Raw genomic sequence first — 14,606 nt, 5'->3', positions numbered from 1 at the left:
CTTAAGCTGTAGAGTTTCAAGAGTAATTTTAAATTTGTGGGAAGAACGTATTTGTGGAAATACTCTTCAGAACCATCACATCTCAACAGATTTGCCAAAGGAGAAAAGACAGAATGAGCCAGAGCTCCATAGCCAGTGTACTTCTCTGCCTATACATACACTGTCCAAAAATAACTTAGCAGAAATTTGCTAGAACTACAGATTTAAAATATTGTTCTTTGCTACCTAGAAAAACAAAAAATTTCTGAAAATGTTTTAAGAAAAATCTCCTTTTTGAAAATCAACTATGTATTACTAAGAGGATAGTCTATTATCTAGATATCTTTCATTTGACTTTGAAAAGTTAGCTAAAAAGCTCCCTAACAAAAATAAAGTTTTTAAATATGCTACATGTGGTTCTGTAAAGATTCAATACCTATATGTATATTTTCTTACGAGTAACAACAGTTAATCAAAATAAGTCAGATTCTACCTTTTCACAGAATAAAATCAGCAAGCTTCATTATTCTAAGTTATATTCTTTAAAATAAAGAACAAACCCAGTTTTACTAAAATACTTCAAAACATAACTAGTGCAATCTCAAATCATGTTTCTTAAAACAGATAAAGTCATTCGTATATACACATCAAGAATCACTTTGGTTCAGTAGCAACTTGTTACCTTGTGATGCAATTACTGATAATATTTTCTTGTAAAATACTAGTTTGCACACAGATTTTGCATTTAAACATGACTATCATTCTACTCAGTTACAGTAAAAAATAAGGGAGTATTTAATAAGAGTCTAAATTTCCATTCTGCCTCTGTTTTATTCATACTTTGTATTTTGAGGTCACTGCCAAAGTAGATCATAAGTCTTAATTTTTAATGACACCACTCTATCACAATCTACATACCTAAACTCTTTAACACAGCAAGTTACTTAAAGTGGGAAATCTGCTTTTCTCAGTAAATCAATACAAGTGCTAAATTTTATTGCTTAGTCACAAGGCAAACAAAAGAAAATATATCAGAAATAAGTCATATTAAGCCTCTCTTCAGTAACCCATATAATATTAAATTGTTCTTCTCCCAGGATGCAAGCTGAAGTCAAGTTATCTGCCAGTGTTAAAACAGGTAAACAGACTCAGATTTCCCCAAAACCAAAGAAAACATTTTTCTTCCGTATTTTTTTAATTTGAAGATGGCGGCAAGGGTAGAAGAATCAGAGTATTAAATACTTAGCAGTAATGTTAAACATGTCTTTTGTTTACTCAAATAGGCACACAGAGAATATTTTAAATATAACTGAATTCCAGTGTTAATTGAAATGAAAGCTATTTTGTGCCAGAATTAGTAGAATGATTTTACAGTGAGGTCGAATAGACTGAAGTGAAGATGTTTTGAATAAACAGCAAAAGATTTCTGTTGTGCTTTGAAAGAAATGGCTAATAAAAAGGTCTCCAAACTTACTGATTTTTTGTTTTCCTTTTTTTCTTTTACGGTAGCTTTATTCAGTAGAGAGTGGCAAGTTGCCTACAGAACAGAGATGAGCACAAACAAGTCACAGCACCAACTACATACAGCAACAAAAAAACCAATGTTGACTTGTACATAAATTACACAGTAAAATGTAACAAACATAACCAACAGAAAATGAAATATATAAACTAAAGACTGATGATGGAGGTTTTATTCCACAATTTTATTACATCTTATTTACAAAGCACTAAATACAAAACAAGCAAATGTTGTGTTTCAATCATTTCTACTATTTCTGGCTAGATTAAAAGTCAAACCACATTAATGTGCTCATGATATACAATATTGGACATTAAATGGTATATTCAGCTTTCAAATGTATTTCACCATCCCCAAATAATTTTAATAGTAAAAATAGTAAAGTGTTATACCTTTGAAATACATATTACTTTTAAAATAAATTTAGAGTTTTAAATCTTCCCAATGTTTCTCTGTGTGTCCTTCAATTTAGTTAGATCTGTGAATCATCATGGTTACTACTACTTTGACAGCTAAACACTGCCATAAAATACTCTGTGGAAAAAAGGAAGAAAAAAGCCAGCGGGTCTACATTAATTCATTATAGATTTCCAAATCAAGATATCTGACTTGATTGTGCTTATTTCTGCATTTCATTTAAATGCAAAGGGACCCACCAAGAAGCACCACATTCTCTCATGTTCCACATCAGGATTAGAGCAAAGCTATAGTACATTAGCCTTCTGCACTGCTCCCCTGCACAGAGGTACAGATTGGTCTGGGAGCTCAATCCTACATCCTTCACATCAGCTGTAACAGTAAATTAGCATCACTGAGAAGCCCTACAGCAAGCAACACCTGGAGCTGTATCAATAGAAAGCTAGCAATATTTAGCAGTTTGAGAGCAAGCAGGTACCAACAGTTCAAATAATCATTAGAGTATCACACGAACTGGAACTGGAAGAGAATTTCTACAACTTAAGAATGTGACAGAGTAAAAGAAAAAAAAAGAAAGAAAAAAAAAACCACAAACAAAACACCACACCGAACAACAGTCAGTAAAAGCTACTATGCTAACCAAGCTAAATATAGTTCAAATTTCTGCAGAACCTATTAATATTTAGCCAAAGGTGCCCATGCCAAATTTCTGACTTTGTGTAATTTCTACAGAGTTAGCTTTTGAAGTAGTCACATACATACTCTATTCATCAGGCTATTACATTTAAAGCAAGTAAAATTTCCATCTCTCTACTAAGAAAAAATCATATATGTTTGTGTGATTTTTATGAAATAGCCAGCACAAATTCTTTGTATGAGTTACTTTGATCAGGCTTGTTTGTGACCATGTAACACTCCCCAACATACATTACCTGAAAATGAGTAAGGGTGAATCTGTCACCATAACTAGTTATATGATGTTTCCAGATGAAAATGCTTATTAGGGCTCTGTTCCAGTAACAGAAACATTAGACAGCATAGACCCCAATATCCAACTAAATACACTGTTTCCATAATGTTCCTACATTGAATAAAATTAGCTACAATTCATTTCAAGAACACACCTGATGAGTATTTTTTGCACACACATCTACTTTAAAACTCTAAGTGTAAAAAGACACCACAAAATCCAGTCACATTTACTCTTACACTACTGCTTGGGATGGAATACATTCACCTTTTAAAAAACAAAGTTACCTTACAAAAATCACCTATTTGGTTCTTATGATAAAAATGGATTAATGCCCCCCAAAATTTCAATTTTTAGTTGTACTGTCTTTCAGATAAAGGCCAGACTCTTCAAAATTCTCTGCAATTTGAATGTACAAAATGAATTATTACACTATTTGTGATGAACAAATATTTGTACACAAATATAGGGGTTACTAGCAATAGTTAAAGTAGTAAACATTAAAGCTGAGTATCAGTTAATATCACTTGTATAGTTGCCAGTAAACCATCTCTTTCAGGAACAAATTAGCCTTGTTACCAAAAAATAGTAAAGGCAAGAATAAAGCCAATAGACTTGATATGCTTCCATAGAAGAATGTCTGGCAATGCCCACTGGTGAGTACATTTTAGTTATTCCATTTCACGTAGGGATTAAAACTGGTTTGCATACAAATAACTTCTAGTAATGGGTCACTGAAATGGAAATAAATCTGATAACATCCTAGTAACCGTGTATAAAACAAAAGCTATTAGAGCAGAAACAAAGGCACACCATTTGCACACCTAATTCATTCCAACAGCTCACAATAACAACGCAAGATCCACAACAGTCACAACATACAACTCACTGCTGCTCACTTCAAGCTCTGAGAATTGCAGCAGTTACATTTATTAATACAGCATTCACTGTAAAAATATGACTAGACTACACAACACAATTCTTTATTACTCACAATTAGTTTGCACAGCTCAGAAAAATCTATTTGCTTTGCTTTAGACCTGACATACAGACTCCATGGTTGAAAGGTCAAAAGTAGCTCTTCCAGACCATTTAACTGAGACCCCAGCTCAAACACTCTGCCATGCCCAGCTCTTCTATGACAGTACAGCCGGACTGGAAATTGTATTCCCTGTGAGCCCGGAGGGCAGCAGGAGTATCCCCCACCGGAATTTCTCACAGCAGCTACATCTCTCAGAAACACACACAGAGCGAGGGAGACCTATAAGCATACTGGGCTCAGCAACCTGCTGCTGAGCTGCTACAGAAAGCAGCAGAAACGGGACAGAGCAGAGGAGTCAGCGACGGAGGCCGGGGAGCGCAGGTACTTGAACGGGAGGCGGCCAGGAAGGTACCACTATAGTAGAACTTACTCTACAGAGGACACTGCAACACTCAGGCTTCTTCTCTTTAAGCATAATTTGTAAGTGGTACTAGAAACAAGTAAGAAGAGGGTGGTCCCAGCTTGGTAACTTTCCAAGGTTTGTGTGACAGCATTAAAGTTTTAGCCACAAATAGAAGTCAGTCTCTGTAATTTGCCTCATCAAAAGAACTCTACAAATACATTTATCTGTCTCTTCCAGGTTATCTTCCTCCTATTTACCTGCTGAATTTCTCAGTACTCCGTGTTTGCAAAATATTTGGTCAGTCACTTAACCAAAGTACGGCAGCCCTCTATATACACTAACACACTCCAGGCCTCTGACAGGCAACAGTACCTCCATCAGAACATCTTGTCCATAGCAGATGGAAGATATTTTACTCTGTAGACCAAAATGTATTCCTGTTGTCATTCTAGTTCTCAAATACAAGAACCTATCGTCCTCAAAAGTACAGAGCATCTGCAGTACCCCAGTTACAAGGCTATGTTATTTACCAAATCAGATGCCAGTGCACTTCCATCCCAGTACAAGATAATGGCTTTCCTTATGGTGGTCCACAGCAACCTAGAAACTCCTGCTTTCAGAATGTGATTATGAGATGTGACACTGAGTATCACCAGAATAAAGCCTGAAGGATGCAGTGTCTTGACCTCACCCACAAATTGTCTTCTTTAGGGAAGCACATGTAACTACAAACAATTCTCTACCAAATACAGCCAACAGCATTTTATACATCTATTTCCTTCCATTATACTCAGCTTCAATCCACAGTTTCTAAAATTTAGAACTTGTAACTTCTGTGGTCCCACTGAATACCATACAGGTTTTTTCTTATGAGCATCTTACACCCTTTTTAACCTGCTTTTCCATCAAAGGCAGAAAGTATAAGATTCTGCCCACCTGCAATGGACAACTAAATAATATTCCTGGAGCTATGACCTGAATAATACATTTCATAGACGATTTTTGTAAAAATTTACTTCAGAGAGAAATGCTGTCGAAGAAATTGCCTCTATTTTTGTGCAGAGAATAACTATCTAGAGTCATTAACTGCACAAGCAGCTATTTTATTCACAAAGTTACGGTTTATCAAAGGTGTGATCCATATGACTTTTAGGTAATTAATTAACTTTATTTCTGATTTAATCGATCCTGTATAAAAAGTAAAACAAGTACACCGTTTCTCTATTCAAAACACAGTTTTGCATTCTCTCAACCCAGCAGTGATTTCAATCCGCCCTTTTGCTGCCTTTCCTATAGATGGCCCACATGATAAACTCATAAAAGCAGGTATAACCATTACCTCCCTCGTTAATCTTTAGTCTCCCACAGAGATGCTAAAGCATATTATTGCTGCCTTATTAGGTCTGAGTTATTAGCTGTGATTCAGATCCTTAAAAACATAATGTTTAGTCACCTCCTGATTGTCAACCCAAGTCTTAAAACATCATTCAGGCCCTACGTTTACATACCTGCTTTTTACCACATGTCTGAAAACAGTCTTTAAAAAACGCCCACTATGCACCCGCTACTGGACCAAGCTCCAAACTGCTAGAATTATAAAAACAAAACCCAAAGTTTAGGGGTAGGCAACCATTGCAGGCATACCTGGTATAAACAATGGCACACACTGCGAAGTTGTGGTGGGAATTCCGAAGAAGAATTAATGATTGCATGAAAAAATGTTTCTGTCATTTGCAAGAGACTCCGCTGGTTCTCTTCAAGGCTTTCTGTAGGCTCCAGCCTGAAAAAGACCCATAAATGTATGGCCAGCTGTATGTACATGTTTGGTACTAACCTTATTTCCCAAGGTAAACAGAAATCTTATGGAAATATTTATGATATTTTACACAAAAGTTTCCGCCAATATTTTAAACCACGTAAGTTACAAATCTAAGGTAATTTAAAACGCAGTAATAAACAGACAGCTCTAAGCAGGATTCTCTCACACCATTCCATACAAATACATGCATACGTAATTCCAGCTGGTAATTGCAAAAAGGAATCCTATTATATTTGCAATGACTGGGAATTATGTTTACAAATAAATACATTTGCTTCCCCCCTTGCATCTCAAACCTTGTTGGATCCACCTCAAAGCTAACATGCTGCCATTCAGAGGATGTGATCACAGTCCTTAATAAAGGTTCCAAAAGCTTCTGCAAATACGTAGCACCATATACCTGTGTAGAAAGAAAATCAGCATAGGTGGCCAGATTAATATAGCAATTCACAGGAACACTCCAAAATTCTTTAAGTGTTAAAAGAGCCTGAAAACACTTGATTTGTTTCGGCATAAGCCAGACTTCTGTAAAATCAGTGTTTCTATGTTATAGTTTCACTTCTGAAACATAACTGTGATCAATTTCTACAAGTATTTTAATTCATTTCCAATTTAGATAAAATTATAGGTCACTTTAATAACCACAATAACCAGATAGGATTCTTTCTTAGAATACACTGACTCAGCACTTCATCTCTGTTTGTACACAACTTCTCAAATGGAAATGGAAGCCTAAACAAGACTTCAGGCTTTGTCTCCCATCTTTAAACTGCTCTTTACAAAAAACCATCAGGAAGAGTCTCCAAGCTGGTACTCATCCCAGAATCACTCATACAACTAAACTAGTCAGAAGTTTAAAGACCCCTTCTATGACTGAAGATTACTTAGGAAAAGACTTTAAGATAACTAAAATTTTTACAAATGTTTAGCTGTATCAAATAAGTTATGTTTTCTAAATAACTAGTAATCTTTATTGAAATCTACAAATCTTGCAAACATTTTTGTTACTGCTATCAGTTTTCTTCTTTACAATGCAGAATATACAGACTAGGCAAGATGAAACATTTATTGCCTTGAAAACTTTCAAGAGGACAAACTGCAACTTAAGCCTAACTGGTTGAGTCACGAAGTCTTGGCAAAAGGTCAGTTCCAGGAGGATTTGTATTTTTCAGTTGGGCCTGAGCACAAGAAATCTACAAGATTTAGTTCATCAAACATCAAAACATTAAAAGCAAAATTCCCTAAACTTTACAGATATGATAGCCGAGACTGACTTAAACTAGACTCTAAGGCAGCTCTGTACTATTTTCATCTAATCCAGTTACTCAAGTGCTTAACACCAAAGACTAGTAGTTCTGTATTTTTATGTTACTAAACTTCTCCTGTTATTGAAGTGATCTGTAGCAGAGAGAAAGATTAGATAATATACCTTAAAACAGAAAGTCATTATTTTACTGGCTAAGCTGTTTCCTCGGAAGAGTGTCTGCATGGAATCTGCTAGTTCAACTTCCTTTGAAAACATATTCCAGAGTAGCTGGTAGAGCAAGTGCCGGGAATCAAAGAGTGTGACCAGGACACGAGCTAGCTCATCCTTAAGAGAAGCAATGAAATGTTAATCTGACTAGCAGTGAGCCAAAGCAAGTACGAAAAGAAAGAATTATGAAAAAAACCACCAAGCAGTTTGTAATAATGCTCTAAATTTGCTATGGAGTCTTGCATGTAAATATCAAATTATGCATACACAATCTCTCTTTAAATCTTGCGCATGCTATCGCTTGTCTAAAAATCTACCTCATGATATCCAGTCATTCAAAAACATAATGGTTAGTCTAGATAAGCAGTTATTCTGCTGTATAACAAAGTCCAATTCATCTTGCTAAAATCTAGAGGAGCAAATACAGTTCTGTTTGTCTGCATTACAGCACACAGAATCTGCAATAAACAACCAGCCTAAACAGATGCATTTATTACAATAACTGCATATAAAATTATTCCTAGACATTAACTAAAAATTTAGTACAAAAATGTAGTTTATAATCAAGATCTCTGACAATTAGATTCAGTACACTTTTCAAGAATATACTAAGAAAGGTTAGCTATCATGAACGGTAGCTCTAATCTCTCTTCAGCAGACTGTTGTTACACCCTTAAAGTTTGCACGAATTTGTATTTCAAGTCTTACTATTTTCAAAAATGTAGGAAATAAAATGCATGAATCAACTTACCCACTGAGAACAAGGCACCACATTGGCTAAAGCCATAGCAATAGGAAGCTCCCCCTGATCACCCATCATTGTAACCAACTCCACCAATCTCTCAAACCGATCTGCTAGCACTGTTTCTGCTAACGTATCAAATTCTGTTCCCTGCTGGAGAATTTTGGTGAGGACTTCCATAAACGTGGCTCTTGTTTGGAGGTCTTTATGATAGCCCAAGCCTGATTAAAAAAACCCAGAACTACTAAGGAAGATGTAAAAATAAATTAAATACCAATGTCTTCATTATGTATTCATTTAGGCACAATTATCTCTAATTACTTTACCTATTGAGTGCATAAGACCACTGTCCACATTTGCATTGAGTAAATTTGACATAGCAAGAACAGTGCAGTGCCGTAGCGAAGCCAGTCTTCGAGACATTCCACGTTTCCTGCCACCTGTTTGTGCACTTTCATCTTCAACTTCACTACAGTCATTTAGAAGGTTCATAAACAGTGTGAAATATCTAAAGAAAAAGAAAGAGACTTGGATAAGTAAAACAGAATCTGCAAAGGCAACCACCTGAAAAGTATTGTATACAGCAGCAAATAGGCAACAAGCCTCGCAAAAAAATCACGTAACTGCCCCAAGTAATCTTTCTTATAGCATAGCCCAAAATTTCAAATGTGTTGTAGCAACCAGAAGGCACTGTCCTAAAATTTGTGTGTAAATTTTCTCAAACCAAGCAAGTGAATTTCACAGGTGTGCCTTTACAAACAGATGTCTTAAAAAAGATTTTAAGTTTCATGGATAAAAATATAATACCAAAGCAAGCTAATCCCTTCCATGAATTACCACACATCTGCATTACGCAGAAACAAAGCCAAACTTTAGAATTATTTTCTAAATAAAAATGTTTCCATAAACCTAGGAGGCAGAGATTTGTGAAATGGGATATATAAGGGGTAATTCCTGTTTGGATAATAAAGTTATTTCTGCTAGAAGAAAAACCATAGTTTGTAATAAAAGTCATACGGTGCACCTACTTAGAGTCATTGTATAGGAAAATAGTTCAAAGTCATTATTTACTTAAGAAATAACTGAGATTTCGCTTCCATCAACTCAACACCATCTCCTTCTTCAGGCTGTAGTGGAAGTCCAGCAAGAAGAGAGACCACTGCTTCCATACTCGCTTGGTCCAAATCTCTGAAAAATAAAGTTTTAAGAAGCTGTAAATCAGTTCATCAGAATTAGTCTCTCCTTCCCCTTGATAATTTTCCCATCGAGTACCAAGTCCCTTTTCCTTACATATCTAACTGCAGGTGAAAAGAATCTTTTTTTAAAAAAAGTTATTCTAGTAAAGTTCTGTCCATCAGGAAAACAGCTATTACATTTGTGGGACAAGTTCAAGCAATACATCTCCTAAGGACAACTACTGCAAACCCAATTTGCCACTAAAAAAACAGTTAAGTATAAATTCAACACTGTAATGTTTGATGATTTTATTCTTCAGAAAGCATCATATGAAGATACAGCTGTAGCAAACAAAATGTTCAATCCTAATGCTAAATCAGAAAAGGTATTAAAAGGAATTAAACAAACTCAGTAGATTAAAAAAAAAAAAGAAAAACCACAACACCTCAAGAGCCATGTTAGTGAAGACTACGCATTAAACATAATTCTGTTTCAATTTTTGTCTTTTCCTTAAAATTACTACCACTAAAGGAAGTCCACATGAGCAAGCTCATCTGTGGATATCAAATGTCTCCTGGAACACTGTTAGCAACTTTAGCAACATTTTAAGAGTATTCTTTGTTACCTTGTCAAGCATTTCACATCCTCATCTGTTGCTTGATTAGATGTTCCCATAACCCAGTCTGTCAAATATTCCACCATTTTGTTCCTGTTACACATAGATACATTGCTTTAGCTTTGGGGGTTTTTTGTTTGTTTTGTTGTGGTTTTTTTTTAATAACCCTTCCCTCAAACACACTTATTGCTGTTGGTATCATTCTTAATTATTACAAATTCAGTGTAAGAACTATTTGAACCACCACACAATGAAGATGAACTGAACTAATTTTTTAATACCAAGTAATACCCCAGTCTGTATCACACACAAAATTTTTACATGTGTTTAGTATCCCCATAATCAAAATAAAATTTTAATGCAACACCAGGCTCTAAATTTCTCTGAAGGCAAAGATGGGGTACTATCCCTACACCAGGTGTGAGACAGTTTTGGGTTTGTTTTTTTGTTGTTGCTGTTGGTTTGTTTTTCTGTTTGTTTGGGGTTTTGGGTTTGTTTTTTTTTAAACAGGTACCAAACAAAATTACACTTGTCCACATCACACTATCCTAGAAGTTATATAACGCAATACTTACCTAAATTTCATTTCTTGGCAAAATGAAAGGTCATCTCTCCTTTCCATCATTACTTCTACTAACTGACAGAGTTTAGTTTTTATTTGAATTGCATGTACCAAATTTCCCAGCACACGCACGTATCTGAAGAAAAAAAGCAAAAAGATTAATTAAACACTTCATACTACAAGGCGCAAACATCTTACAAAGCTTTTCAGCTCCATGCTGGAACCTACACAGGGGCTGACTCAGCAGATTTGCATAATGGCTTAGCAAGTGTTTGGGCTACATTGGTTGTTTCCCCCCGCCTCCCCCCCCCCAAGTAAGCCAGCCCCTCTATCAGCTGAAGATCAGTACCAAATTTCCTCTGGCCAAAGAAGTTTTCTGTTAGTATGAAACCGAACAGAAATCTCCCCTTCAGCTGGTTTTTAACCACTAACACCATTGTACAGAAAAGAAACCAGGAATGCTTACAAGAACAGGGCCAAGCTATGGAATGGTTAGTTCTTTAAGAAAAAAAAGTCACCCTCCATCAGCATACTTTATGCTACAATATAACTGATCTCCAAGATTACTGAAGTTGTCAGAACCATAAGGAGGAAAATCAGAAAACCAGTTCCTGCTTCTCCATGGATGTAAGCAGAAAAGATAGTAACTAGAAGGCTTTGCCTCACTTCTTAAACATATTACTTTGTATAGGAAGGTCAACAGGATTTCTTACCTAACCAGATTTAGCATCATTGTCTCAATACTAGCTTGTCCAAGATGTTCTGAGCTCCCTTCCGTATGATTGTCAAGCAAATTCTTCATTATAGCAATGGTTTGCTCTACAAATTGTGTGTTGGTGTCAGTTAACAAAACCTACAGGAAGAAAATTGCTGGTCTTAATTCTTTACACACGAAAAGAAAAAAAAGGGTATTTATCAAATATACTGCAGGATTTCAAAAATCTAATGGATAAGCATTTTTCTAGTTATCACCTAGCCAAAAGAATTCCAATACATGTCAAGATTAAATATGTCAATACTACCAGCCGTAATGATTCTGAGAACATCCTCACAGATTCTGTACTCAGAGTTCACTAAGAATTCAAGAATGTTTTCAATTACTTGATGTTAGATACAGCCTGGAATCACAAATACAGTAACTATTAATGCATGCTATGAAATACAATCACAATGCTTGCAGGTTTTTTGTACAAAACACAAACGGGTATCAATTTCAATTACCTACGTGAAAGACAAGACTGACGCTTTTTATTAAGACACAAATGTGAAGGAATATATCAACACTTTACCTGTCCTTGAGAATCAAAAAACTTGCTGATGGTATTCTTCAATTTGTTAAACAGCATTGGATAAAGTGCTGGACTTAACTCCAAACCCACCAGATCTTTAATATTAGTCCGTATCTGAAGTCCCACTTTCTCGTGGTTACAGACCATCAGAGTCAATAATCGATCAATAAATTTGCTAACAGGAGTCTCTGCATTCCCCTCAGTGGACACCATAGATATCATGGAGCCCTTACGCTCATTGACAGGGCCCATAGGTGGACTGTAGGTTGCTAATCCTGCATTGCTACGATGCTGTAGGCACACTCCTCCAAGGGCACATAAGAACCCCGTCATGTTGATCCACTCCTGAAGAGAATCTGTATCAGACAAGTCTATGGAGCCTCCCCCACTAACATGCGACATTCGTCTCTTAACAATTGTCTTATGAAGACTTTCAGTAACCTGAAAAAGAATGGTTGAAGATTAAATGTCTTCAATTAAACGTAACTAATGGAGAGAGATCAGAATTTTAAAGTATTCCATAACGCATCCTGCCATTTACAATTCCAGTCTCAAGCATCTTCTATGGTTCACCTTCTATACTTTATTGTGATAGTACGAACAGAAATCTATACAGAGGCACAGTTTTTAGAGAAGTTGAAAAACCAAGGCTAAAAAGGCTGGAAGGGCGTTGCCTAGTCGATTCCCTGCTCTGCACCATGATAAAGCATATTTAAATCTTGATAGTCAGTGGCTTGTTTAAAAACTTTCACTGAAAGGGATTTTATAATTTCTCTAGCAGTATTCCAGAGTTTTCACTATTTTTTTTTCCAATTTCTTTTTAATTTTTAAGCTCAGCCTCCATCACCCTTACAGCAATTTAAGTCAAATTACTTCTTGGTCTCTTACTAAGCAGAGAAGACAACTGATTACCATTATTTTTTCCAGAACACTTTCAAGGACCTTAAGTCTGCCTACAAAACTAATTTTCTAGATTAAAATTCAATTCTTTAAAATAAATAAGCTTAAAGAGTTATTTTGAATTTCTAAGGGTTGAACTTATGGAAAAATTCATAGTCACCTGCCCATCTTCCATTTTGGTCTTTGGATAGTTAAGGATTAGTTTTGTAGCTTGTTCCCATTTTGCATGTGTATCCTCCCAGGCCTAAAATAAGATATATCAAGATTTAACTTCAAAACTACTTGCAGCAACAGTATTTTGTTTTCAAAAAAATACGCATGCAAAGAGTACATAAATTCAGAAGAAAGTTTACCTCTGTGTTGCCTGCAGTTGGATGTTCAATGCGTCTTAATAACGCCATCACTCTTTTCTGAAGAGCTGCTCTCCCTACAAAGGAGCACAGAACGTTTAACAAAGTTTTTTGAAAACCCACCTACATCAAATATAAGATCTTTGAAAGTTATTATTAAATTAACAGAAGAACACAAACACAACCCCTTAAAGTGTTCAGAAAAAGAATTATTCTTGTTACACTTTAAATTCCTCATGAACTCAGCCGCTCAAACCCCCTACTCTTTCTAGCAATTCCAATGACTAAGGTATTTCAGTGAAAGCAGGAGCAGCAATGAAATCAAAGAATTTCAACCTGTTTAAAGAACTCAAACACAAATAATAGCCTTATTATACAGGTAAAAAGGTATTTGCAGATTTACCTGTTGACATCATATTGCTAACAGATGCAAACTCCATGAAAGTATTGTAGTTTGGCAAAAAATTATGCACTGAGACTTCATCTACTCCACATCTGATATCTGCTTCCTCACAGAGGTGACGGAAACAGGACATTGCAACAAGGACTGCCTCAATATCCGGGCTCCACAAAAACATGTATAAGGCGACTTCCAATTTTGTTTGGGCTTGGCGACAAATCGGTGTTCCACTGCATCCTGCTGTACTTTCCTTGGGAAACAGAGAATTCCGAATTTGGTAATATTGTTTATGAATATGGCAATTTTATTAGAATTCAGCCTTATCCAAATCATTCCTTAAAACTGCTTTTATTCTAGTAGGAATAAGCAATGTTAAACAGGATCAGAGCTCTTATATGCTATTGCACAAACACAGTGACTAAGGACCTGCTGCTTTTATAAGGATCACCACGTACTTAGGAAAAACTTATTGATGCTGGAAAAGTGTACATTAAAAAACAAAATGAAAGCTTAGGCTCATAAAAGATGTTCTAAATAACCTCTTTGTTTTTTTCCTGCAACTAGAACTAGTAGTAAAACTAGGCTTGAGAAACTTGTCTGCCAAAGGCTATACCTTACGAAAATGCTTGATTTTATGATCCTTCATGGTACATTCAGACTGCATGTGATACTTTATAAAGTGAGATTTCGTATTTATTAACCATAGACTAATGTGTAGGGATGCTATGTGAAATCCTAAGAAAAAAAAAAAACAACACATACTCACCAACATTTTAACTTGAAAAAAGGTGTGACTTTCAAGTTGGAAACATCATTATTAACCAGCATATTAGATGCATACATTATGTAGGATACAGATGTCTTTTCCTCCTCAGAAATAATTAATTTTATTTTTAAAAATTACTTCCAAAGTAATTTAATTTCTACTCGCACACAGGTTTTTCTCCCCAAGTGTTAAAAAGAATTATTATCATATATTACTTACCATGGAAGAATTCCCTTTCC

The 14,606-nt window shown here is 35.6% G+C and overlaps 1 protein-coding gene across 1 annotated transcript in view; it reads right to left on the bottom strand.

Moving 5' to 3' along the window:
• The window catches only part of NF1 (neurofibromin 1), a gene marked incomplete at its 3' end in the record, with an annotated part of 88,950 nt that overhangs the window by 46,727 nt on the left and 27,617 nt on the right, over positions 1–14,606 (bottom strand). The window contains exons 18-32 of the mRNA XM_009703641.1: positions 14,587–14,606; positions 13,605–13,851; positions 13,205–13,278; positions 13,012–13,095; positions 11,952–12,392; positions 11,376–11,515; positions 10,676–10,798; positions 10,110–10,193; positions 9,380–9,496; positions 8,635–8,816; positions 8,318–8,529; positions 7,522–7,683; positions 6,389–6,492; positions 5,918–6,053; positions 1,454–1,516 (exon numbers count right to left, since the gene is read on the bottom strand). The exon at positions 14,587–14,606 is cut by the window's right edge and continues 133 nt beyond it. Of these exons, the coding sequence (XP_009701943.1) occupies positions 1,454–1,516; positions 5,918–6,053; positions 6,389–6,492; positions 7,522–7,683; positions 8,318–8,529; positions 8,635–8,816; positions 9,380–9,496; positions 10,110–10,193; positions 10,676–10,798; positions 11,376–11,515; positions 11,952–12,392; positions 13,012–13,095; positions 13,205–13,278; positions 13,605–13,851; positions 14,587–14,606 (2,189 nt within the window). The remainder of the gene's footprint in view (positions 1–1,453; positions 1,517–5,917; positions 6,054–6,388; positions 6,493–7,521; positions 7,684–8,317; positions 8,530–8,634; positions 8,817–9,379; positions 9,497–10,109; positions 10,194–10,675; positions 10,799–11,375; positions 11,516–11,951; positions 12,393–13,011; positions 13,096–13,204; positions 13,279–13,604; positions 13,852–14,586) is intronic.

This window comes from Cariama cristata, unplaced genomic scaffold (genome assembly GCF_000690535.1).
Source record: "Cariama cristata isolate BGI_N322 unplaced genomic scaffold, ASM69053v1 scaffold30117, whole genome shotgun sequence".
Taxonomy (NCBI): domain Eukaryota; kingdom Metazoa; phylum Chordata; class Aves; order Cariamiformes; family Cariamidae; genus Cariama; species Cariama cristata.
Note: the sequence above shows the minus strand (reverse complement) of the source record. Positions and strands in the feature narration are given on the sequence as shown.